Source organism: Macaca nemestrina, chromosome 15 (assembly GCF_043159975.1).
Source record: "Macaca nemestrina isolate mMacNem1 chromosome 15, mMacNem.hap1, whole genome shotgun sequence".
NCBI lineage: Eukaryota > Metazoa > Chordata > Mammalia > Primates > Cercopithecidae > Macaca > Macaca nemestrina.
In genome coordinates this window covers 18,177,525-18,205,033 of record NC_092139.1, presented here as the reverse complement: position 1 = coordinate 18,205,033, position 27,509 = coordinate 18,177,525, and the positions used below count along the sequence as shown (strand labels likewise).

Sequence of the window (27,509 nt, the reverse complement as noted above, 5' to 3'; positions counted from 1 at the left end):
GCCCAAGGTCACACAGTTGGTTAAAAAGCCAGGATTGGGGCCAGGGGTGGTGACTCATGCCTGTAATCCTAGCACTTTGGGATGTCAAGTTGGGGGCGGATCACCTGAGGTCAAGAGTACGAGACCAGCCTGGCCAACATGGTGAAACCCCGTCTCTACTAAAAATACAAAAATTAGCCTGGCGTGGTGGCGGGTGCCTGTAATCCCACCTACTTGGGAGGCTGAGGCAGAAGAATTGCTTGAACCCGGGAGGCGGAGGTTGCAGCGAGCTGAGATTGCACCACTGCACTCCAGCCTGGGCAACAGACCGAGACTGTGTCTCAAAAAAAAAAAAAAAAAAGCCAGGGGGTTGGAATCAGGCAACCGAACCCAAACTCCTACCCCCCACTGCCTGATCACTTGTGATAGTTCTTGTCTCCATAAACTCCAATCTTCAGAAAGCCCCTGAGACTTTCAAACTTTCACTCCAGTGTCTGGATGACGTCACCGTCCTCTGGGAAGCCTGTCTTGATGTCCCACCTTCCCCATTCAGCACAACTGCTCCCTTCCCTGCTGGCCTCCACTGAACCACAAAGGAGTGTGGGTTTTCAACAAGGCAGACCTAGGCTCAAGCGTCAACCTGACTACTCTGTCAATGGCTATGAGACGCTGGGCAAATGGCTTAATCTCTCTGAGCCTCAACCTCCTCATCTGTAAAATGGGTCCATCACCCCTGGGTCATACTGCGTGGCTGAGAACACAGACCCCGAAGCCAGAATGGTGAGGTCTGAATCTTACCTCAGCCACTTCCCAGCTGTGAGAGTTTGGGGCAAGTGACGGAACCACTCCGTGCCTCAGTTTCTTCATCTGCAAATGTGGATAATAACACACCAGCCCACAGAGCCACAATGAACATAAAAAAGCTCCACCAGCATATCATGAATGCTTAGAACCATGGCTGGCACTTAGTAGATGTTAGAGAGGTGCTGGCTGTGGCTCTTTTGAAGTCTCCTCGGGGGACAGAGGAGAGTGCAAGGATAAGGCACGTGATGTGGCCCAGGACATCAACAAAGCTGAGGTCACATCCTACAACCTCCCAGGTATCGGCATTTTCCTGTAGGGGAGCTGAGTACCGTGGAAATCAAAGTCCTCTGTCTGCGAAGAGGGCTGGTAAGGTCCCGCAGGAGAGTAGAGCTACAAGGGTAGGGAAGGGACTTCACCAGGCTCACCGGCAAGGTAGGGGCTTCCTGGCCTCCCCGGCTCTGCTCCAATGTCTTTTTCTAGCTGGGGCTGACTGTTGTGTTCTGCCTATGGGTGCTCCCACCAGCACCACAGGCACCTTCCCATGGCTGTCCCTCATCATACGAGTTCCAAGGACAAGCAGACACAGCAGAGAGCCTGGACTCTCTGCAGATAATAGCAACAGCAGCAATCCTTTATTAAGCACCTACTATGTGTCAGCACCTTTGAGTCTTCCCAGCAGGTGAGTATCATTGTGCCCACTTTGCAGATGAAGAAATTGAGGCTCAGGGGAGGGAAATGACTGGCCAGGAAGTGGTGTGACCTCACGTGGCTCTTCCCAAGTCTCCGGTGCATCTCAGCTGAAGACAGCAGTTTGGACACACGTGTCTGACTTGTTCCAGGCCGTGGCCAGGTCTGCCCCTAGCTAGGGTGCTGACTTTGTGTCTTCAAGGTCTGGCGGTGTCAGAGAATTCTGCTCATCAGTCCAGAGGGCACTGTCCTGTTGAGTTGGGTCAGGAAACACGATCTTGCTCTCTGCTGCATCACTGGAAGTCACGCCAGCCTGTTTACACACCTGGCAGGAGCTCCGGGAAAGTGGAAAGTTGGCTGGACCTCAGAGGAATTGTTGTGGGGTCAGCGGGTCTCTGTGCCCACTTGAGGGATGGGGCAATGGGTCAAACCATGTAGGGAGAGCATGGAGGGGCACAGATGAGGGATCTGGGTCCACTAGGCTGGGAGAGGTTAGCAAAGTCTCTCTAATGCCCTTCGGGGCCTCAGTCTTCCCAGCTCAAACTAGAAAGGGCTGGAAACCCTGATTCCTGCTCGAACGTTACGCAAACTGGGAGGCAGTCTGGGGTTTTAGACCCTGTACAGGTTCTGATTTCAGAACCTGTGTTCAAATCCAAATTCATGGAATGAATACTTTTTTACTGAGCACCTACTATATGTCAGGCACTACTCTGGGGACAGGGCTGCTGTAGAGCACACCATAGACATACACCTGCTCTGAGGTCACTCAGTCAAGGGGGAGAGGAAGTCGCTAGACAAAGAAATGATCGTTTCAGACCAGGATGAATGCCATGAAGGAAATAAAACAGCAAGCTGTTTTAAAGAGTGATTTGTGGGATGAAGAGGAGAGGTGTGCTTGAGAAGCAGGAATCAAGGAGGACTCCTAGGAGGAGGTATCACTGAAACCAAGACCTAAATGACCAGAGCACCCAGCTGTGGAAGATCTGGGGCAAGAGTGGTCCAGGGAAGCAAGTGCAAAGGGCCTGAGGCAGGAGCAAGCTGGCAGCTTTGAAGAACCAAAAGAAGGCCCCTGAGGCTGGGGCACAGTGAGAAAAGAGAAGGGCATGGGAAGTTGTAAAATCATGTTTTCTAATTTCTGTATTTGAGGCTCTGAGACCCCGGAGGGACTGCCCCTTCCCAGGGCTAGCAAATTCCTAGAAATAATAAACTACTAGCCTGCAAGCATTCCTTCATATGCGAAACAACCAATCCAGACCCCGTACTCCCTACCACCTCTTTTTGAGGGCTCTCACACGAATCCACCTGCCATAATCACCCCAGAGCCAGGTACAAGACAACTAGGGGAAGCCCCTATGCCCCAGAGCCACTGAAATGATTCAAACTAACTAGCCAATCCTAAACCTGCCCACCCTGCCTTGCCCGAACATATTGCCCACAGTAAAGGCTCATGCCCACGTTTCCTCTTATTCCCCTGCCTCCCGACGGACGCTGCTGCTTCCCTGTGTGGCCCTGTGTGGCTTGGTATGCCTCCTGCTTCTAGGGCTGTGTGAGTAGAAAAACTTTAATGATGCTGATTCCTGTGTCTGTGTGTTTATCGTACCTGATTAAAACAAATTTCATTACCATTAAAACAGACAAAAGGGGACAGGTGGGCAGCAGCTGGATGACACAGGGCCCTGGGGCCACAGCTGTGAGCGTGGGTGTCGTTTTAAATTCTACTCACCAGCTGGGGACTTTGGGGTACAACACTGCACTGTGCTGACCCTTGGTTGCCTCCTCATAGGCCTCCCTTGTCGGGATGTTCTAAGCATTGGCTGCAATGTATGTGAAGTACCCAGCACAATACCTGGCGCTTAGTAGGTTCTCAGTCTATGGTTGCTTTTGCCAGTTTCTGCCCTTCTGGGTCGCTGTGCACTGGAAGTCTGCATCTAAAGAGTTGGCAAGATGAACTCCTTGCCCTCAGGACTCTTCCTGCTCCTGGCCTCTTGTTCTTCTCATTATCCAGGAGCACCCTTCTTTCCTCTCTTCATCTCACCACGTCCAGTCCAAGCGCAAAGCCAGTCAGAGACAAGAAGCCTTCCCAGCTAGCCAGCCTGACCCCAGAGCTTTATGGTGAGTCACAGCCTGTCCCTGTTCCTGGATTAAGGAGCAGTAAGAAAGCCAGAGTGGTGGGAGCAGAGGGCGTGAGAGGTGGAGTGGGGTTGGAAGATGGGATCAGCAAGGAAATGGGGACCAGAGCTCCTAATAAACACACAGTACACATGAGCTGTCCTAACCTTTGTTGAGAGCTAGCTATGATCTGAATAGAAATAAGTGAGCTTGACCTCTGACCCCCCTCACTTGTCATCTAGAAGTTAGCCATCAGAGATTAAACGAAATGTCTTTAGCATAAAACATTGATGAGGCCAGATACGGTTGCTCGTGCCTCTAATCCCAGAATTTTAGGAGGCTGAGGGGGCAGATAGCTTGAGCCCAGGAGTTTGAGACCAGTTGAGTGGCATGACTCCATCTCTACAAAAATACAAAAATGAGCCAGGCGTGGTGATGTGTGCGTGTAGTCCCAGCCACTTGGGAGGCTGATGTGAGAGGATCACTTGAGCCCAGGAGGCAGAAGCTGCAGTGAGCCGGGATCACGCCACTGCACGCCAGCCTGGGCGACAGAGAAAGACCCTGTCTCAACAATAATTAATTAACTAATTAATTAATTAAAATAAAAACATTGATGACCGATGCCTGAGACAAGGTACTCCCTGGAGAAGGGGATGGAAGTGCTCATCCCTGCCCTGCCCCTCACTGAAGCCTTTGGAAAATTAACTTCCTTTTCTGGCCCTCAGTTTCCTTTTTGTGGGGGTTAAACTAGAATGCTCACCAGCTCTGAATGTTACGGATGGCAACTGTAACAATAATAGCTGACAGTTACTGAGTGCTAGCTACAAGCCAGCACTCCACTAAGTGCCTCAAACATACGAACCCATTTCCTCCCCACAACACTATGAGGTTGAAAAATGATGAGACCCAATCTCCAGATGAGAAAACTGAGACACGGGACTGACCATTTCAACATAGTCCTTCGCACCAAATGCTACCAGCATCTCCTTTTATTTCCAAATCAGTTTCAAAGATCCCACCCAGAAAAGCATGTGTAAAGGTTAAATTGCCAAAAAATAAAATAAAATTTATATGTCCTTTGAGACACGTTTTGCATCTATGAACTTATTTATTCATTTATTCCTCACAGTAAAATCCTGTGAGGAAAAGACTGTGGACATTTCCATCTTTCAGCTGGGAAACTGGGTTCAGAGAGGTGAAGACACTCTTCCTGCATCACACAGCTCCTCAGGGCAGAGGCCAGGGATGAATTCGTATCCAAATGAATCAAAAGCCTGGAACCTTTTTGACGAAGCCAGGCCCTCTCCTGAACACCAGGGTTTGCACCCCAGGAACACGGGGCCCACATGATGGGACACATCTGGGAATTATGGGCAATAGATGTATCAAAATTGAGAGGCAGACAAGGGGCTAAACTTCCCAACCGCTCCTGGGAGAACCAGTCTGGTGGGGTGGTTTTGCCGTGTATTCATCTTTTCTTGCTGCTGTAACAAATGACCCCAAATGGAGTGGCTTAAGAAACACAAATGTATTCTTTTAGAGTTTTGGAGGCCAGAATTCTGAAATCATTTTCACTAGGCTAAAGTCAAGGTGTCGGCCAGGCTGGTTCCTCCTGGAAGCGCCAGGAGAGAGAATCCATTCCTTGCCTGTTCCAGCTTCTGGAGACCACCTGCATTCCTTAGCTCACAGCCCCACATCACATTGCTTTTTCTCCCTCTGCTTCCATCATCCTATTACCTTCTGACTTCAAATTCTCCTGCCTGCCTCTCAGAAAGCCCCTTGTGGATTACATCAGGTCCACCTAGATACTGCACGATAATCTCCCTGTTTCAAGATCCTTTACCTAATCACATCTGCAAAGCCCCTTTTTTCCATAGAAAGTAACATTCACTGGTTCAGGGGATTCGGACACCGACATCTTTGGTGGGTCACTGTTCAGCCGGCCATGTGCCACAGACTTCCTTTACTTAACAGCTCACCAAGCTTCATGGGGGCAAGAAGGCCATCTGTGTACAGATGAGGACACTGAGGAGCTGGGGCTGTGAGTCAACTGCAGCATCCCCAGACAAGGCACGTTTCCGGGCTCTGGGTCCAATATTTCTTGAAGCATAAAAAGCCAACTCCAGAAGACTTTGGGTGGAACAGTGAGGTTACCTCCCTCCTAATCCTTCTTTCCCTCATTATTTCCAAAGCAAAGTCTCAGTTTGGTACTAATTTGTCTTTAATGCCTCACTTGATGATTCCCTCCCTTTGCAACAAAGAGAGGGCAGGTTGCAGGCCCACAGCTTCAACCAGGCAGTATGTACCCAGTATTAATCAGCGTTAAATATTTACCTATTTATTGCTAGTTTTCTTCTCCTAATCATCCATGATGATCCTGGTTTTCCATATCTGATACCCACATAAAATCTTTTACAGTCATTGCATTTAAGTTTTTTTTTAAAGGTGAGGGCAGTAAGACATTAATGTAAAAAGAATAAATAACAGGAATGTAATTAAGTAAATAATATTGAGTGGTGAGGGACTCTGGCAAAAATTATGTGAGTGGCATTTGGATGATGGAAACCAAACCAGACTCACTCCATTCTGGGGTGCATGTGGGAAGACTCCGTGTCTGAGCTCCCTGAGGCTCAAATGAGATGATAGAAGTTAAGAGCAGCAGGCAGTGTCTGGCCAGAGAAGGTGCTCAATCCGTAGAGCTGGACTTACAGTTTTTTTCTGGTAAACCTCTACTGGGGAAAACTCAAGGGCCTCTCTGAACCCTGGCCACCCTCACTTCAAAATCCAGAACCAAGAGAGAAGGAGGAGGAGGGACCGAAGTAGTGTTTAGTAGCTGCGTGACCTTGGGAATTTAACCTTTCTGTGCCTCACTTTCCTCATCTCTAAAAATGGGGATAATTATTGTTTGAACCTCCTACATCTGATGTGAAGAGTAAATGAGTTGAAATTTGAGACGCATGTAAAACAGCATTTGGTAAATGTGAGAAAAATGTGTGGCTATTGCTCTAATTATAAACTCCCACTATATGCTGGGCACTGCTCTGGACATCTCCTGTATCTTCCCCCAATTCTCGTAACAGAATGAGAGGGTGTGAGTCCTCCCCACTTCGCAAATGAGACGCAGGCTCAGAAATTCAAGGTCTCCAGCCCAGGTTCCCCTCTTTCATGGTTTCAGAGCCAAGACACAAATCCAGGTCTTCTCAACTCTAAAGCCCATGTTCCCTCCATCATTTAACTTATCTGAGCCTCAATTTCATCATCTGCAAAATGGGAGAACTGAAACATATTTTCAGCATTACATAAAAAACTAAGAATTTATAGTACAGGCACAATGTATTAACTCATGGAGGCCAGAAAATAACTGAGAAGGAATATAACATTATGGCTCTGTTATAAATGAAGAAACTAAGGCCAGAAATATAAAATGACTTGCCTAGCAAGTATGTGGAATGCGAATGCAGTTCTGATTCCAAAGCCTTAAAACTGGGAATGAAAGGACCATCTTCCTGGTCATCCACCTGCCCACAAATTAGGCAAACGCAAGAAAGGGGGCCTCTGGCCTTACAGGTGTACTACCATCCCCCCAAAAGATTCCTACTCCAGAGCAAGTCTGTTGTTGGCCAACGTGACATCTTTGTGCAAATTAGAATAAAAGGCCCTTCCTCAGGTGGAACCAAGCTTTGCACCAGGGTGCACAGCTTGGCATGTGGAATGCAGGTTGGTTCAGCCTCACTTACCTCCTCAAGCACCTTGTGCAGTGCACAACCTGTACAACACTCTGTAGCAGCCTTGCCAAGAACATCCCTAAACTCTTCCTTCTTAGAGCATCTTTAGAATCACCTGTGAGTCCCCAGGGTTAAGAACTCCTCCTGGACAGGTGGTCAGTATCATTTAATTTGCTCTCAGGGGGCATAAGGCAAGAAAGGGGGCAAGACTTTTCTGCAAACATGTGGGGCTGGAGCTTATTTGCAAGCCTGTTTTATTAATAACAGTCCCATCTGTGTCCGCTAGCTAAGATCACTCCCCAAACCTCTAACTCCCAGGACGGCCATTCTTGGAAAACGTTGATGTAGTCCCTGGGGTAGCATCCCAACTTTCTGAGCCCCCAGCACTCTTCATAGCAAGAGCTAGGATCCCCAGTGGTGCTGGAAGTGGCAGCCATGCATTCCAGAGCTCATCCCACTCCTTTTCATCCCTGCTGACAGCATTTCTGAGCCAGAGGACATAATGTAAGAATTGTTCCTTTCAGCACTGCTCTGCAGATTGACTCCAGCCTCCCCGAAGACAAGCTCACCAGTCACCAGGGACAGGTGCATGAGGACCAACCCTCTCGACCACAGACTCCTAGAACAGCAAAGCAGCAGTGGATAGGAGACGTCATCAAGCTGGAAACCCAGGCCCCAAAGAGGGGTTGTCTCCTACTCCACACTGCCTGGTAAGTGACAAATGACCAAGCACCTCCAACTTCTTTCCTGATCTGATATCTGCAATTTCACAATTTGTTAGTAACCCATGTGTACAATACAACCGCCAGAATATCCATGTGGAAGAGGCTAAGAAGTGGCAATCTGATGTTGGAGTGGACGCTAAGGATGCCTGTCTTGAATTACCCAGCAAGCATGTTTTGAAGTTAGTCCACCAGCCTCTGTCTAGGGAGGCTCTCACGGGGAGCGACTGGTTAAGATGACCGGAATTGTCTTGAAGCTCCGTGTGCATAGCAAACCTACTGTGCTTGCTTTAACCCATTTCCCGTTTTGCCCCGAGAATACTGCACTGGCAGTGAGCTGCACATTATTTTTTTCTAAATGGGAAATGGGTTAAATGTATGTCCCAGATCAATAAAGACAGTGGTGTTTTCTAAGGATACTTTTTATCCACATTGTACATTAGATTGAGAAACACGTCTGTTCTTAATGTCAGAGAATCTAATAATGATAATCATATAAATATTGTTATATGGGAGAGGGGGCTTCAGGTATGCCGATAGAGATTTTGAGGGAGGCTAAGGTCCTCCAAAGAGCCAGACCTGCCTCCTGGGAGAAGGCCCTGGTTCATCAACCACTTAAAGAGGCAGTGACATCTAGGGCCATATAAAGGGTCCCCACAAGGGAACTGTAGGGGACAAAGGAGTGGTTTGTATTGAATTATCACTAAGAAGAGCATGTAAGGCACAGCAGGTAGAAAGAAGTACAGACTCTTGCCTGTAATCCCAGCGCTTTAGGAGGCCGAGGCTGGTGGATCGCTTGAGTCTAGGAGTTTGAGACCAGCCTGGGTGACATAGTGAAACCCCATCTCTACTAAAAATATAAAAATTAGCCACGTGTGGTGGCAGGAGCTGGTAGTCCCAGCCTTCTGGGAGGCTGAGACAGGAGGATGGCTTAAGCCTGGGAGGTGGAGATTGCAGTGAGCCGAGATTGTGCCACTGCACTCCAGCTTGGGTGACAGAGCAAGACCCTATCACACACACACACACACACACACACACACACACACACACACACACACGAGTACAGACTCGACATTCTGGCTTTGTAGCAGCTATGTGCCCTTAGGCAAGTCACCTAACCCTGCTGAGCTTCCGTTTCTTCACCTGTCAAATAGGGATGCAAATAACAGCTACCTCTCTGGTTGTTGTGGGCCTTACATGGGACAAGCCTGACAGGCTCCTAGCATGGCCCCTAGCACACGGTAAGAGCTAAGCATTCAATAAAACACCTTCCTCATCAGGCTTAGCACCATCATGGGCGGTTACATCCTAGGGGCTCTCCCTGTTATCTCTCCCTGCCTTCCATTCAATTGTGCATGTTGGGGTTCAGACAGGAAGAGGATACTTTGTGAAGCTCAAGCTTCAGAGCCTCTCCCAAGCCTTGTACCGAATCTCGTATTTGTAAATCTGTATTCATTTTCTTAAAGAGACCCCCTCAAGTATATGCTCCAGGCCCCATAACCCTTGGATCTGCTCTTGCATTCATGCTCTTGTTAGAGAACAGAGCAGAGAGAAGCTATCGGGACCCCTGCTGAGAATAGAGACCCTGTGTTTTGTCTCTTCTTGCCAGAGAGCCCTGCCTAGGGCCTTGCAGACAGCAACCAGTCAAGGCTCAGCCACCTACACTTCCACCAAAGATGTTTCACAAAGCCTTACTCAGCCTCTCACATCAATCCCAGAAGCTAGCGGTGTAATTGCTCCAGTTTACGGGGAAGCAAAACCCAAAGAGGAAAGGAGATTGGTCCAGGACGTTAAGATCCACAGGTCAGAAAGTGGCCTGGGGTGGGCTGGTTTTTGAAAAGGTGACCTCATCTTTATTCCATCATTTATTGTGTTTTTCTCTTCCATGTCGAGAAAGTCTAACAGCTTAGATAATTCCACACTATTGAACTTGCTATGTGTTAGCCCTGGGTCTCCTTGGAACCACCTGGTGTCACCTTCTTACTGCATGTGCCCACGGAGGGCTCCTTCTTCCAGGAGAACCTCCCTGGTCTCAGCTGATCGGTGCTAGGTAATGCACCCTAAATTATACCTCCTCTTTACTTTTATTTTTGTGAACATTTAATATCTTACTGAGAGATGGTGAAGCAACTTCCTGGAGGTAGAAGCCTTATCTTACAAGCCCAGTGCCCTCTCATGATGCCCTGGCTGGGGTGGGCACAGGTGAAGGACCCAAAAGGGACCTGTGGTACCATCTCCTTCCAGCCCCTACTAGTGTTGATTTCAGTTATGACTCCTGAACTCCACCTGCGGTCTTTGATCTTATAGGTGTTACTTCCTCGGGGAGACTGAAAACAGCTAGGGTTCTGGATTCCAACAAGCCAGGGACTGAATACCGACACAGTCAGTTGCTGTGTGACTCTGAGCAAGTCACTTCCTCTCTCTGAGCCTTGGTTTTCTCCTCTGGAAAATGGGTCAAATAATCTTTCCCCTCTGAGAGGCACTGAAATGATTAAATAAAGTGATAAGCAAAAGGCAAATCCTCACCCCCAGTAAGCACTCATGAATCTTACCATCCTCATCATGTAAGGACCTGGTGCAGAAAAAGACCAGCCACTGCTGATTAGACATTTATTCTGTACCAGGTTTAGTTACAAGAGATTTACACATATTGCCCTATTAGTGGGCATTACCATTTCTCCCGTTTTTACACATGAGTAAACTGAAGTTCAGAGAGGTTAAGTGACTTGCCCCAGGTCAAACAGCTTGGCACACAGTAAGTGTTCACTGTGACTGTCAAGTGAAATGTGCAACACAGCACCAAGCACAGAATTAGACCTCAGGAAAGAAAGAATTCTGTTAGGCACAGTGGCTCACACCTGTAATCCCAGCATATGGGAGACCAAAGTGGGAGAATCGCTTGATTCCAGGAGATCGAGACCAGCCTGGACAACATAGCGAGACCCTATCTCTATTTAAAAAAAAAAAAATTAGCTGGGCATGCACCTGTAGTTCTAGCCACTAGGGAGGCTGCGGAAGGAGGATCACTTGAGTCCAGAAGTTGGAGGCTGCAGTGAGCTATGATCACACCACCGCACTCCAGCCTGGGTGACAGGCGAGAACCTGTCACTGAAACGAAACGAAATTATTCCCAAGGAAGTGAGACCCAGAAGGCAGAGTGGGACTCAAGCTCTAAGGAGCAGCTGGGAAGAGGGAAGAGGCGTTAGGAGCGTTCACAGCGGTCCGCGGCAGGTGCAAGGGAGGGAGGTCGAGGGGGTCTCCTGGAGCCTGTCTACACTGGGACCTCAGCGGTCTCCCAACTTGGAGGCTTGGGAGAAGATCCCGCCCGTGGCGGACCGGGGGCGCACAGGCGGAGGAGGCGTTACCTTGGGCGGGAGGGCGAAGACCACCGGCAGCAGCGCGAGCGGCGTGAACAGCAGCACCAGCAGCCGCCGCGCGCTCCACACCTTCTTGGCCGCTGCCGCCAGCGCCGCCATCTGCGCGATCTCCGGGCGGAGCGGGCCGGCCCGGGACTGCCCCGCCTGGCCCCGGCGCCGGCTTAAAGCCTGGGGGAGGGTCGGGGAGGGGACTGCGCTGGGGAACCCGCCCTCTCCCTGCTCCTCCTGGAGGAAAAGGGTGGTGCCTGCGCCCCTGGGACCGGGTGAAAGAGGCCTGGGAACGTTGGAGAAAGGTAGGCGCGAGAACTAGCAACCGGGACCCTAGCCGCAGGGCATCGTGGCCTTGGATCTCAGCCTCTCGGCTTCCCAGCAATGTGGCCTGGGGCAGCTGGCTTATCCTCTCCTCGCCTCTGTTTACCCGCTTGTGAGATGGCTGAGGATGACAAGGCGAGGATTAAGGTGCGTACTCCTTTTACCTGGGTTCAAATCCTGGCACTGCCACTTACTGCGTGGCCTTGAACAACAGCTTCTGAGCCTGAAAGTGGAGTGGTGATAATAATAGTCTACACCATGGAATACTATGCAGCCACCAAAAAGAAGGACATCATGATTTTTGCAGGAACATGGATGGATGGAGCTGGAGGCCATTATCCTTAGCAAACTAACACAGGAACAGAAAATCAAATGCCTCATGTTTTCACTCATAAGCAGGAACTAAATGATGAGAACACATGGACACACAGAGGGGAGCAACTGACACTGAAGCCTTTCGGAGGCTGGAGGATGGCAGAAGACAGAGGATCAGGAAAAATAACTAATGGGCACTAGGCTTAATACCTGGATGATGAAATAATCTGTACAACAAATCCCCACGACACAAGTTTACCTATACAACAAACCTGCACCTGTACCCCTGAACTTAAAATAAAAGTTAAATTTAAAAAAATAGTCTACACCAGACAAGAAGGTTGTTAGGAAGTTTAAATGAGAACACAGGTAATGTGATGAGTGCAGTGTCTGGCAGAGCATGTGCTCAATGGGAGTTACTGCTGTTGATGAGTTATTCTTTTTTTTTTTTTTTTTTGAGATGGAGTCTCACTCTGTCACCCAGGCTGGGGTGCAGTGGAGCGATCTCGGCTCCCTGCAAGCTCTGCCTCCCAGGTTCAAGCAATTCTTCTGCCTCAGCCTCCTGAGTAGCTGGGATTACAGGCGTGTGCCACCATGTCGAGCTAATTTTTTTTTTTTTTTTGTATTTTTAGAGTTCACCATTTTTGGTCAGGCTGGTCTTGAATTCCTGGCCTCATGATCCACCCACCTCAGCCTCCCAGAGTTCTGGGATCACAGGTGTGAGTCACCATACCCAGCTGAGTTATTTATTTATTTATTTTTTTAAGGTGGGTGAGTCACTTCTATTCACTTCTATTTACTCTCAGGTAACCATACAGGAGTGCAACTTCTGGGTTGCCCAGTATTTGCAATGCTTAGCTTTTTAAGACACTGTCAACCTGTCTTCCAAAGTGATTGTACTATTTTGCATTTCCATCAACAATGTATGAATCATCCAATTTCTCCACATCTTTGCCAACATTTGGTGTTGTCACTGTTTGTTTTATTTTAACCATTCTGACGGGGATGTAGTGATAGCTTGTTGTGGTTTTAATTTATATTTCCCTAGCGGCTAGTGATGTTTAACATCTTTTCACATGTGAATTTGCCATCTCTATATCCTCTTTGGTGAACTATCTTTTCCTGTCATTCGCCCATTTTCTACTTGTATTATTTGGTATTTTACTGTTAAGTTTTGAGGGTTCTTTGCAAATTCTAGATGTCCTTTGTCAGTCATGTTGTTTGCAAATATTTCTCCCCATCTGTAGTTTGTCTTTTCAGCCTCTTAACTATATATCACCAAGCAAACATTTCTAATTTTGATGTAGTTAAATTTATCAAATTGTTCCTTTGGATCATCGGGTTAAGCTCTCTGCATAGCCTTAGATCCCAAAGAGTTTCTCATGTGTTTAGTTTGTTTTGTTCTCACAGAGATGTCCAAGGGAGAGAATACAGTTTCTCAGTTTCTGTTTCTCATTGGGCCAGTAAAGCCCCTTCCTCATCCCTCTTTTCCACTCATCACTAGAGACAGAAACTAAAAACCATGGCTTCAGGCTGCTAAAAGCCTAAAACAAATAAACAAACAAAAAAAGAACAACAACAACAAAATAAGGCAGGTTGGATAAGTTTGTCAGAAGTTTTACAGTTTTGAGGCCGGGCACGGTGGCTCACGCCTGTAATCCAAGCACTTTGGGAGGCCGAGGGGGGATCACGAGGTCAGGAGATGGAGACCATCCTGGCTAACATGGTGAAACCCCGTCTCTACCAAAAATACAAAACATTAGCCGGGTGTGGTGGCGGGCACCTGTAGTCCCAGTCACTTGGGAGACTGAGGCAGGAGAATGGCATGAACCCAGGAGGCGGAGCTTGCAGTGAGCCAGGATAGTGCCACTGCACTCCAGCCTGGGTGACAGAGACAGACTCCATCTCAAAAAAAAAAAAAAAAAAAAAAAAAGAAAGAAATCGTTTTACAGTTTTGAAACACTGTATTCATTACAAAATAACTTCATTCCCTCCTCCCACAGCCTCTGGAAACCATCATTCTGCTTTCTGTCTCTAAATTTCATTAATCTGGATAACTCATACAAGTGGTATCATAGAATATTTATCCTTTTGTGACTAGCTTTGTGTCCTTAAGGCTCATCCGTGTTGTAGCATGTGTCATAATTCCTTTTTAAGGCTGAATAATATTCCGTTGTATGGATATACCATATCTGTTTATCCATTCATTTGTTGATAGACATTGGGTTGTTTCTACCTTTTGGCTATTGTGAGTAATGCAGCTATAAACATGGGTGTACAAAGAGTATCTGTCTGAGTCCCTGCTTTCAGTTCTTTTGGGTATATACCCAGAAGTGGAATTGCTGGATCATAAGGTAATTCTGTGCTTTTTAAAAATTATTATTGAGAAATGGCCATACTGTTTTTCACAAAGGCTGCACTTTTTTACATTCGCACAAACAGTGCGCAAGGCGTCCGGTTTCACCACATCCTTACCAACACTTATTTTCTGTGATTTTTTAAATAATAGCCATCCTAATAGGTGTGAAGTGGTATCTCATTGTGATTTTGTTGTACGTTTCTCTAATGATTATTGATGTTGAACATCTTTCCATGTGTTTACTGGTCATCTATATCTTGTTTGGAGAAATGTCTATCCAGGGCCTTGGTCCGTTTTTTTAGCGTTTTGTTTTTTTGTGATTTGCATGGCTTTTTTTTTAAGTAATTGTTCTAGGTATTACATTGTATGTACATAACTTATAAGTTATAATCCACTGGTATTGCCATTTTACCAATTCCAGTGAAGTATAGAAACCTTACTTCATGCCCCTTTGCCTTACCCAGTTTAAAACACTGCTTTCAATATTTTCTCTACATACATTTTCTAAATGTATGGCTCTACCACATCAAAGTTTTAACATTTGCTTCAACTATCAGATATAATTTTTTTTTTTTTGACGTGGAGTTTTGCTCTTGTTGCCCAGACTGGAGTGCAATGGTGCCATCTCAGCTCACTGCAACCTCCGCCTCCTGGGTTCAAGTGATTCTCCTGCCTCAGCCTCCTGAGTAGCTGGGATTACAGGCACCCACCATCATGCCCGGCTAATTTGTTGTACTTTTAGTAGAGTACATGGTTATACCATGTTGGCCAGGCTGGTCTCAAACTCCTGACCTCAGGTGATCAACCAGCCTAGGCCTCCCAAATTGTTGGGATTATAGGCATGAGCCACCACACCTGGCCAAGAACTTCCTATCATTCTTTCAGACTAGGTCTGCCAGCAACAAATTCTCTTAGTTTTCCATCATCTGAGAAGGTCTTGATTACTCCTTGGTTCTTATTTCAGTGGATACAGAATTCTGTTATTTTCTTTCAGTACTTGAGAAATGTTCTGTACCTACTTTCTGGCCTCCATAGTCTCTGGTGAAAACTCTGATATCATTTGAATTATTTCTTCTCCATAGGTAAGGTTCATTTCTCTTTCTCTTGAAAAAATCTTTTTCAAGATTTTTTTTTTTTTGTCTTTTGTTTTGAGAAGTTTGGCCATGATATGTCTTGGTGTGGATTTATTTGGTTTAATACTAGTAATATTTGGAGTTCACTCAGCTTCTTAGTTCTGTAGATTTATATATATACATGTATATATATACACACACACACACATGTATATATATACACACATACACACACGTATATATATACACACATATGTATATATATGTATACACACATATACAGAAATAATGGCTGAAAACTTCCCAAATTTGGCTATGTATGTGTGTGTGTAGGTATATACATATGTGTATATATACACACATATACAGCCATATATATACATATATATGTACATACATACACACACACACACACACATATATATGGCCAAATTTGGGAAGTTTTCAGCCATTATTTTTTTGAATAATTGTATGCCCCACCCTCTTTTTCATCTCCTTCCATAATTCCGGTGACACATCCCAGTGACACAGATGTTAGATATTTTGCTGTAATTCCCCCATCCCTGCAGCTCTATTTACCTTTTCAGTCTATTGTCTCTCTGTTGTTCACATTGGGTAATTTCCATTGTTCCACATCCCAGTTCACTGATCCTTCTGCCCTCTCCATATGCTGTCGAACGCATCCGTTGTATAATATTTCTCAGTTATACAATTTTCATTTGGTTCTTCTTTGTATCTTCTATTACTTTGCTAAGTCTTCTGGATCTTTGCTGAGGTTTTCTACTTTTTTCATGTTTCCAATGTGACACCATCACTGTCATCTTGACATTAAGCATCAAAAGTCAGTTTGACCAGCCTGGTCAATATAGCAAAACCTCATCTCTACTAAAAAACACAACAACAACAACAACAACAACAACAAAAAAAAAAAACTTTTGAGAAAAAGTTTGAAAAAAAACTTTTATCATGATCCGAGACATCATCAGAGGGCACTGAGCTTGTAAGATAAGGCTTCTACCTCTAGGAAGTAGCTGGGTGGGATGGCATGCTTGTAATCCCAGCTACTCAGGAGGCTGAGGCATGAAAATCATTTGAACCCGGGAGGCAGAAGTTACAGTGAGCCAAGATCGCACTACTGCATTCCAGCCTGGATGACAGAGTGAGACACTGTCTCAAAAAATTAAAAAAAGGCAGTTTAAGACCTTTCACTTATACAAGTGACTTTCGTTTGGGACCTGGACATTTTGGGTAATGTATTACAAGATTTGGGCTCTTATTAAACCTTCTGTTTTTACTGACTTCTTTCAGTGCTCTTGCAAAGGAAATGGGGATGTCACCTCATTACCACCAGATGAAAGTAGAAGTCCAGTTCCCCACCTCATCCTCCATTAGTATCTGAGGTGGGGGTAGGTGTTAGACCATTTTTGTATTGCTATAAAGAAATATGTGAGGCTGAGTGATTCATAAAGAAAAGAGGTTTAATTAGCTCATCGTTCTGCAAGGCTGTACAAGAAGCATGGTGCTGTCATCTGCTTGGCTTCTGGGAAGGCCTCGGGGAGATTTTGCTCGTGGCAGAAGGCAAAGCAGGAGCAGGCATGTCACATGACCAGAGCAGGAGCAAGGCGGTGGGTGGGGGGAGATGGGGGGGGGGACAGTGCCACACACTTTTAAACAACCAGATTTCCTGAGAACTCACTCACATCTCAAGGACAGCACCAAGTCATAGGGATCCAACCCATGACCCAAACACCTCCCACCAGGCCCCACCTCCAACATTGGGGATTATATTTCAACATGAGATTTGGACAGGACAAACATCGAAACCATCTCAGGGGGGTTCATTACTGCTGGGGAATGCTGGGAGTTCTAGCTCCCATCAGCCCTCTCCTGATACCTCCCTGGCTGGAGGAGTAGGAGTGCCTTGTTTTTGTTCCCCATGTGGCTTCCATTGACACTGAACGAGGGTGGTGTCCTTGTTACTGCTGGGTGGTAGTTGCTTTGGAATACTGATACATGCAACACTATAGATAAATATAAAAAAAATTATGCTATATGAAAGAAGCTGAACACACAAAAAAACTACATTCTGCATAATTATATTTATATGAAGAGTTAAAAGAGGCAAACTTTAGTTATAGAAATCAGTGATTGCTAAGCAATGGGGGTTAAAAGACAGGATCAGTTGGAAACAGCATGAGGAAACGTATAGGGTGATAGATGTATTCTGTTGACTGTGGTGGTGGTAATACAGTCGTATATAATTATTAAATTCCATCAAACTGATCATTTAAAATGGGTGAATTTTATTATATATAATTATACCTCAATAAAGCCAGAACAGAAGTGCATTGAGGCCAGCTGCAGTGGCTCACACCTGTAATCCCAGTACGTTGGGAGGCCAAGGCAGGAGGACCACTTGAGCTCAGGAGTTCGAGACCAGCCTGGGTAACACAGTGAGATCCTGTCTCTAAATTTTTTCATAAAAATTGTTTTTAAAAAGTGATTGAGTATATTTAATTATAGAAAATATTCATTGGGTCAAGTTGGCTGATCGTGTTTTTCAAATTTAGATTCTTAAAATCTCCAATTTAATTGTGGATATGTCTATTTCTCACTTTAGTTCTGTCAGTTTTCACTTCATAGATTTTGAAGCTCTGTTGTTAAATGTGTACACACTTAAGATTGTTATGTCTTATTGGTGGATTCACCTTTCTATCATTCTAAAATCTCCCTCTTTATCACCATAGATGCCCTTTGTCTTGAAGTCCACTTTATCTGATATTTAAATAGCCACAGTAGCTTTCTTATGCTCAATGTTTGTATTATATATCTTTTCCACTTTTTTTAACTGTCAACCTGTTTCTATATGTACAATGTGTTTGTTGTATTCAGTGTATTGATGAACTCTGCTTTTTTATCTAGTCTAACATTCTCTGATACTTTAATTGGAGTGTCTAATCAATTTACATTTAATGTAATTATCTGGTTGGATTTAAGTGTCTCATTTTGCTATTTGTTTTCTATTTATCTTGTTTGTTCTTTGTTACGCTCTTCCTTCTCTCTTTCTTTTGTATCAATTGATTATATTTTGGTGTATTTTATTTTATTTCCTCTATTAATTTTTTAGTTTTTTTGTTTTATTATTTTAGTGGTTTCTCTAGAGATTATGATATGCATCTTTATCACAGTCTACCTTCAAATAATGATATATTATTTTAGGAACAACATAAGAGCCATACAATAATGGTGGTCAAGTATAGTTGCTCATGCCTGTAATCCCAGCAATCTGGGAGGCTGAGGAGGGTGTCGCTTGAGTCCAGATCGAGACCAGCCTGGCCAACATGGTGAAACCCCATCTCTACAAAAAATACAAAACTTAGCCGATTGTGGTAGCAGGCACCTGTAGTCCCAGCTGCTTGGGAGGCTGAGGTGGGTGGGAGGATAGCATGAGCCTGGGAGGTGGAGGTTGCAGTGAGCTGAGATCATAGCACTGCACTCCAGCCTGGGTAACAGAGTGAGACACTGCCTTAAAAAAAAAAAAAGAAAAGAGAAGAAAAAAGAAAGAAGAAAGAAAGCCTTACAATAATGGAAATAATGTAAAAAATTCCATTTACCACCTTCTTCTCTTCCTTTGTACTTTTATTGTCTTTTTAAATCTGTGTATTCTATAAACCCAAGTATGTGCTGAAGATAACTCGCGCTAGCTTATGAAAAATGACTGTTAACTCTTTCAGAAAATTTGTGAGCCAGCTGTAGAACTGATGGTAGTATGAAATCACCCATAGCAAGACAATTTACACCATGAAATTAATAAAATTCATAAATAAGGGCTTTTTTTTCCAACAGCCAATTGTTAAACATTTACCAGAACACCAGTTTGAATTGCACAATATATTGTTTTAATTTTTTAAACAATCAATAGTCTTTAAAAGACATGTATAAATTATATAAATAAAAGATAAATGTACTTCAAAAAGTATTTCGTATTTTCCCAAATACTTACCCTATCTCTTCATTTCTTCCTCCAGATCCAGGATCATTTCTCTTTCAGGTGCTAGCATTTCTTTTACCATTTTTTATAGTGCTGGTTTGTTGAAAGGAAATTCTCTCAGCTTCTGTTTATCTGAAAGTATCTTTATTTTAGCCTTTGTTTTTGAAGTTACTTTCACTGGATATAGAAGTCAAGATTGACAATTTTTTTTCTTTCAGCACTTAAAGATCTCATTCCACTGTGTTCAAGTTTATATTGTTTTTGGTAAGAAATTAGCCACCATTCATATCATTGTTCCTCTGTAAGTAATGTCTTTTTTTTACTCCAGCTACTTGTAAGATCTCTTTATCTTTCACTTTTCAGCAGTTTGGCTGAAACGCTTAGGTGTAGTGTATCCCTTATATTTATTTACCTGGAATTTGCTGAGCTGCTTGGATCCGTGCACTGATGTCTTTGATCAATTTTGGTATATTTCCAGTCATTATCTCTTCAAATACCTCTTTTGCCCCATTCTCTCTCTCCTTTCCTTCTAGAATCCTGGTAACATTTATGTTAGAGCATTTGGTATCATCTTATAAATTTCAGACTCTTTGTTCTCTATTTTTTTTTTCACTTTTTCTTCTCTACATGTTTCAAACAGGCGTTTTCTATTACCTGTCTTTACAGATTCCTGTCTTTGGTATGCCCAGTCTCTTATAGGTCTAAGTCTTCATTTCTGATGTTGTATTTTTCATCTCCAAAATTTTCACTAGTTCTTTTAATAGTTTATAAGTCTCTGCGGAAGTTTTCCATTTGTTTATGCATGTTGTTCTTTAGATCCCTTCATTTTTAGCATTTTTGTTGTAGATTTTTTAAGTCTCTGGGAATTCCAAAATCTAGGCCAAATCTGAATCTGCTTCTATTAATCTGCTTTTATCATTGTCTGTGTGTTTGCTAATCTTTGAATGTATTGTTGACATTTTTGTAAGAAAGAACAGTAGAGAATGAAGTAAATAATATTTACCTCCAGAAGGGGGTACTCCCCTTTTTGGGTAAAATTGATAGAGTATGGAGTTAACCAGTTTTACCTGCAGTATGGAGTTAATTGGTTTTACCTATAGTATGGAGGTTAACTAGTCTTACCTGTGGTTGAACTGGGTTTCAGCTTTGGTGCAGTTTTAGTTTGTTTCAGTTCATCACTGGCTCCAAATGTTTTGAGGGTAGATTTAGAACTTTTACTTCAGCAGGATCTGAGACCTGAGCACTGGTGAGATTTTAGGAATCTGCCTTTGCTTCCCAGAAGAGTTGCCCAATTTGGAAATGTTGGGAGTTCTCTCTCTTGTGTAGAGCCAAGTTACCATGGGGCTTTTTGGTCATTGGTGCGTTATCTTTGTTCTCAAATCCTGCCCCCCACTTCCTGCACCTGGGAGGATTTTTTCAGCCTAGTTGTTCATCTGGCCTTTGGAGGGGGTTCTTCATATTTTGAAGGCCTGGAATGACTGGTAGGGGTGTCTTTTCACTATCAGCTTCTGATAGTCAAAAGCCAGGCATGCCTGGGAGGGGAGGGAATCTCTCAATTCTTCCACCTCAGGTTTTCTCTCTGTTCTCCTGACCTGCTCCCCTGTGCCTACTTTTGAGAGAGTCTTACACTTAAGAGAGGCCCTCTTGCTCTCAGGGGAATCCTTCTTAGCCCTCCTCTTATCACCTGTTTTGGCGTAATATCCCCGCACTTGATAAATCCCATGGAAAGACTTGGTGGGCAGATTCAGACCTATTCGGTGGGTAGAATTCATCTCCATTATAATCTACAGAGAAGCTCTCATGTTATTGCAAATTTAGCTAGTTTCTTCCTGCCCATCCATGGCAGGCTCCTCTTTCTCCAGCAGTTGTGCTAGGATTCGGAGCAGCTAGAGTCTCTTCTACCCATGATGATCTTGGCATTTCCTCTTGGAGGTTAGCTCCTTCAGGTTTCTTTGTGTCCTTAGCTTTCCATGAAGTTTTTAAAACTATGATTTTACAGCTAATAAAGCCTATTTTGATGGGGTGGTGTTAGAGTGGAAGCAACAGTCTCTTATCATTTCCTATACTAGAACCAGAAGTGGAACGCTTTCCAAAAAAATAGTAATAAAAACATGTTTCTAATAATGCCATCGGTCATTGTCGTAGTCTATCAAAACACCAGGACCATTGGGTCATTTCTGCCTATCATGAGAAACTTAAAGAATATTTCATTTGGGGGAAAAAACAGGTCTTTCAAGATTAAACTCCACATAAAATATAGAGACTTATGGGTACCTGATATAGTAGAGGAAAATGATATTACAAAAAGGAAGGAAGCACCTGCTATAGCAGGGCAAAGTTATATTACCAAAAGGAACTAAGCACACTGCTCAAACACTCTGGATCATTCAAGATGAACCTGAATCATCCTGAAATATACAACAAGATCCAAAATGTTCTGATCAGAAGTTAGCCAGTTTAGTAACTCAGCTCCTATAGGCATAGCATGTTTGAGACAGCACTCTTTTGCTTTTGAGTCTGGGTGAGATTACCAAATGCCGATTAATAATTTTTTCTTTGTTGTTGTACCTAAGAAGGGGTAAAAATTACAACCTTGCAAAGTTCTGAAAATATACATAAGAAACAAAGTAAATTCTATGAGTTCAGCACTTTTGTAACTGACCTTGGTATAAAGATATGAATTTATAAGTCTTATCAGCAATGAATTTGTGTATATTTGATCTGCTGCTTAATATGCTTGAACCATTTGAAATAATCTGCTTGGGGGCCGGGCACGGTGGCTCACACCTGTAATCCCAGCACTTTGGGAGGCTGAGGTAGGATTGCTTGAGACCAGGAGTTTGATATCAGCCTGGGCAACATAGTGAGATATCATCGCTATTTTAAAAAATAAAATAAAATAAAAAAAGAATCATCTTAGCTGGGTGCAGTGGCTCACACCTGTAATTTCAGCACTCTGGGAGGCCGAGGCAGGAGGATCGTTTGAGCTCAGGAGTTTGAGACCAGCCCAGGCAACATAATGAGACCCTGTCGCTACAAAAAAAAAAAAAAAAAAAAAAAAAAAAAAAAAAAATTAGCAGGGCATGGTGGTGCATGCCTGTAGTCTCAGCTACTTGAGAGGCTGAAGTGGGAGGATTGATTAAGCCCCGGAGGTGAGGGCTACAGCGAGCTATAATTGTGCCACTATACTCCAGCCTGGGTGACAGATCAAGACCCTGTCAAAAAAAAAAAAAAAAGGTCGGGGGGCTTTACTAAGATTTGTAATTGCAGTCTATGTTGTACAAGGGAATTTAATCAAGTTTGTGATCTATGTCAAATGCAAGGAATGTTGGCTTTCCAGCTTATTTACTCATGAATAATAACGGCCACACTCACTACATGTTTACTCTAGTTCAGGTCCTATTCTAAGAGCTTTACATGATTTAATTCATTGAACATTTAAATAACCCTATGAAATAGGTTCTGTTATATTCCCATTTTGCAGAGGAGGAAACTGAGGTACAGGGAAATTGAGTAACTTATCCAAGGACACACAGCTGTTGAGTGGGGATTCAAACCCATTCACTGCAGTCCCCATGCAAAACCAACACTACACCGTAATAACTCTAGTAGAGGTGTCTATTAGATCTGTGCAATATGACTTTAATACTGAGCATTGAACAAAGTAAAGTAGCAGTGAGTATTCTCCATGCACCAAATCCCTGAAAGTATTAATACTAAAGGAGTTGTCAACAATTTGAGTGTATTAATTCAAGAGGCTATTTCCCAATACTCATTCCCCTCAGATAACAAGGGTGCTACCTGCACTTCTTTAAACTTCTAGCACGTGGTTCTCAACCCCGGCTGCACATTGGAATCACCTGAGGAGCATTAACAGTGCTGATGCTCCATCCTCAGAGAGTCTGATTTCATTGTCTAGGATGTGGCTTGGCCATCAGGATTTTTTTTAAGCTCCAAGCAGACTCTAAAGGATAGCTTGGATTCAGAACCACCGTCCCTAAAAATCTAATTCATGCTTTGCCAGATTCTGGTGAAACCTGGGAAATGTGAACTGGCTTTTTATCATATCACGTCTAAAGGCTGAAGCCACCCTCCTGAGTTAGTACAGAATCTTGACACCCAACAGCTCTGGGGCCTGGGCATGGTCTATGCTAGATGCCTTGTCAATGTTTACTTAACTATTAATAATATTTGAATACCTACCAGACTTGGTTTTGCTCATTAGTAAACTTGGGATTAATGAGACATACCTTTCATCATGTGTTTTATTCAATACTTGCTATATGGCAACTATACACCAGGCTGTATATACAGTAATGAATAAGACTAAAAAATTAAAATCCCTGACCTCATGGAACTTACATGATGGCAGATGCAAATAATAAACAAATAAATGAGTAAAATGTATTATAATCAAAAGATGAAAATATGACAAATCTGGGAAGAAAAAAGAAGCAGCAAAGGGAAGTTGTCAGTGATGCTTTGGAGGTGCTCTTGTAGATAAGGTGGTCAGGGAAGCTGTCCACGAAGAGGACCCTAAGTTAAACTGAGACCTAAAGAAAGTGAACAAATGAACTTCTGGGTATGCAAAGGAAGCATTCCAAGAAGAAGGAGAAGTCAAATGCAATGGCTTTGAGGCAGCAGCCAACATGACAGGTCTTAGCATCATCAAGGAACTGGAGTGCAGAGACAGGGTCACAGCCAGCCAGCAAGGACTCAAAGTAGGATCCCGAAAGCCCAAGTAAGGACTTTCACACTCAGTGACCAGGGCAGCCATTGTAGAGATTTGAGAAGAATGGCATATTCTGCTTTCATTTTTTTTAAAAAAGTCAGTGATCCTCCTGTCTTTTTTTTTTTTTTTTTTTTTTGAGACGGAGTCTGGCTCTGTCACCCAGGCTGGAGTGCAGTGGCGCTATCTCGGCTCACTGCAAGCTCCGCCTCCCGGGTTTACGCCATTCTCCTGTCTCAGCCTCCCGAGTAGCTGGGACTACAGGCGCCCACCACCTCGCCCGGCTAGTTTTTTGTATTTTTTAGTAGAGACGGGGTTTCATCGTGTTAGCCAGGATGGTCTCAATCTCCTGACCTCGTGATCCGCCCGTCTCGGCCTCCCAAAGTGCTGGGATTACAGGCTTGAGCCACCGCGCCCAGCCTGATCCTCCTGTCTTACAGGAGGATCACTTGAGCCCGGGATGTCAAGGCTGCAGTGAGTGGTGTTTGCATCACTGCACTCCAGCCTGGGCAATACAGCAAGTACTGTCTCAAAAAAAAAAAAAAAAAAAAGTGTAATTTAATGATTTTTCAGGACACTGACAATGCAACCATCACTACAATTAATTTAAAACATTTTCATCACCCCAAAGGGAAACCTCATGCCCACTAACGGTCACTCCCTATCTCCCCGCAACCTCCCCAGTCCCAGGCAACTACTAAGATACTTCCTGTCTGTATAGATTTGCCTATTCTGGACATTTCATATAAATGGAATCATATTAAATGTGGTCCTTTTGTGTCTGGCTTCGCTGACTTAACATAATGCTTTCAAGATTCATCTCTGTCATAGCGTGCATTGGTACTACATTTCTTTTTATTGCTGAATAATATTGTATGGGTGTATCCTACTTTATTATTCATTCATCAGTTAATACACATTTGGACTGTTTGAACTTTCTGGCTATTATGAATAATGCTGCCTTGACCATTACTGTACAAGTTTTTGGACATGTTTATATTTTTCTTAGGTACATACCTAGGAGTGAAATTTCTGGGTTATATGGTAAGTAACTCTATGTCTCAACTTTTGAGGAACTGCCCGGCTGTTTTCCAAGGTGTCTGCACTATTTCACAACCAGCAGTGTGTGAAGATTCCAGTTACTCTACATTTTCCCAGCACTTGTCATTATTTACCTTTTTAATGATAGCCATCCTAGTACATGTGTTTTTTTTTTTTTTTTTTTTTTTCAAAGATACCTCAGGCTAAGACAATGGTGGCTTGGACCAGATTAGTAACGACAGAGGTGGTAGGAAAGAATTCAATTCTGGATATACTTTGCCAGCAGAGCTGGCAGGTCCTGCTGAAACTCTGATGAGGCTATGAGAGAGAGGAACTGGTACTGGGATCAAATATGAGATGGTGGGATATTTCTCAAAGTGTGAGAGGAATACTAGTGAGGAAACACAGATAATTTCATGTCAGACATTTAAATAACATTGAATCACAGAAAGTGAAAGTTATCCTGTGTAACTTTTCTTTAACTCCTCATTATACCATGGAGAGAGTCTCAGTTGGGTGTCAGTATCCCTTTAAGACCTCATCACCTATAAATCTTCTTTTGTAACAGACAGAAAAGGGTTTGGAGTCAGAAACATTGGCCTCTTGCTGAGCCAGGCAATATCGTTTTATTTTTATTTTGTTTATTCTTATAATTACTTTTGGCTTAAGGAGAGTGATTTTTGGTTTTGTTGTTGTTGTTGTTGTTGTTGTTGCTTTGAGACAGGGTCTCATTCTGTTACCCAGGCTGGAGTGCAGTTGCGTGATCATGGCTCACTGCAGCCTTGACTTCCCTGGCTTAAGCAATCCTCCCACTTCAGCATCCTGAGTAGCTGGAACTATAGGCACACACCACCATACCTGGCTAATTTTTAAATTTTTTGTAGAGATAGGGCCTTGCTATGTTGCCCAGGTTGGTCTCGAACTCCTGGGCTCCAGCGACCCTCCTGCCTCGGCCTCTCAAAATGTTGTGATTATAGGCATGAGCCACCACACCTGTCTGATATTTTTGTTTTTTATTAAAGCCTATGACTTTTTTAAAAAGCTCTCTGTTTAATTTAAATCTATTTAAGTTTACAATGTAAAGCAACTCAAAGAAAAATGCCAAGTAACTTGGAGTGCAGGGAGTACATGGCAAAGGCAAAATTCCAAAAATTTGAGGCCAAAATCTGAAATTTGGGAGACCACGAGATAGCAAGAGAAAATCCCAGGAAGGGGTGTGGCACTCACTTCCTATCCAGATCATGCTGATGCCGTTCCTATAAACCCTGAGGGCAAGTTATTTCCCAATGGACCCATTCCAAGCTATGATGAAACTGTCTTCCATGACCTTTCAGGTTGGGACTTGATCCTGAGCCAGCCCAATAACCGGCTTCATCAAAGGCTCCAGACAACATTGTATGGAGGGACAAAGGCCCTCCAGAGAACACTTTGGACCTTCAAGGTCTGGGCATGGGAGTACTCTAAACCGGAAAAGCTGTTTCTAGAGAACTGGACTCACTGACATCAAAGGAACTCTGGTCCATGCCCCAAAGTCTAAGTAGAGGCGGCTGAGACCAGGGCATATTTTACTGGTGGGCCTGGGTTGGGTTCCCTGTTCTAGAACCAGCTAAGATATTAAGAGTACAATATTTGGCATTAGAGCAGAGGTTTCAATCTGGTGGCTTAAATGTAGTCATCATCATAATAATATTAATATTAGTGAGCACATATACTCCACTTATTATTTGCCAGGCTCCGTTTTCAGTACTTTACCTGTCTTAACTCATTCCATCCTTATAAAATCCATCTGCATTACCTATGTGAATCTGTCACCCCTGCATTAGACAAAGCTACATTCAAATTCTGGCTGGGCCACTTGCTTGTTGCTGGGCAGGAGGTTTCACCCAAACTGAGTTTCCTCATCTGAAACGAGAACTATAATGTGCACAGGCATATCTCGTCTCATTGTGTTTTACAGATATTGCATTTTTGTGACAACCTTACAGTGAGCAATTCTCCTGGCATCATTTTTCAACAGCATGTGCTCACTTCATGTAGGTCACATTTTGGTAATCCTTGCACAATTTCAAACATTTTTTTTTATCATATCTGTTATGGTGATCTGTGATCAGTGATCTTTGAAGTTACTATTATAATTGTTTTGAGGTGCCATGAACTGTGCCCATATAAGATGGCAAACTTAGTGGATAAATGTTGTGTGTGTTCTGCTTGCTCCACCGACTGGCTGTTCCCCAATCTCTCTCCCTCTCCTCAAGCCTCCCTATTCTCTGAGATACAATACTATTG

General features: G+C 43.8%; 1 protein-coding gene across 2 annotated transcripts in view; it reads right to left on the bottom strand.

The window, feature by feature from the left end:
- LOC105496484 (solute carrier family 13 member 3) overlaps positions 1–27,509 on the bottom strand; it is a 122,749-nt gene that overhangs the window by 80,172 nt on the left and 15,068 nt on the right. Inside the window, exon 1 of one of the 2 annotated variants that reach the window (XM_011766953.2) lies at positions 11,392–11,550. The exons of the other annotated variant lie outside the window; for it this stretch is intronic. Coding sequence (XP_011765255.1) covers positions 11,392–11,502 — 111 coding nt within the window. The 5' untranslated portion in view covers positions 11,503–11,550. Of the gene's footprint in view, positions 1–11,391; positions 11,551–27,509 lie in introns of those variants that run through there. 2 annotated transcript variants of the gene reach the window in all.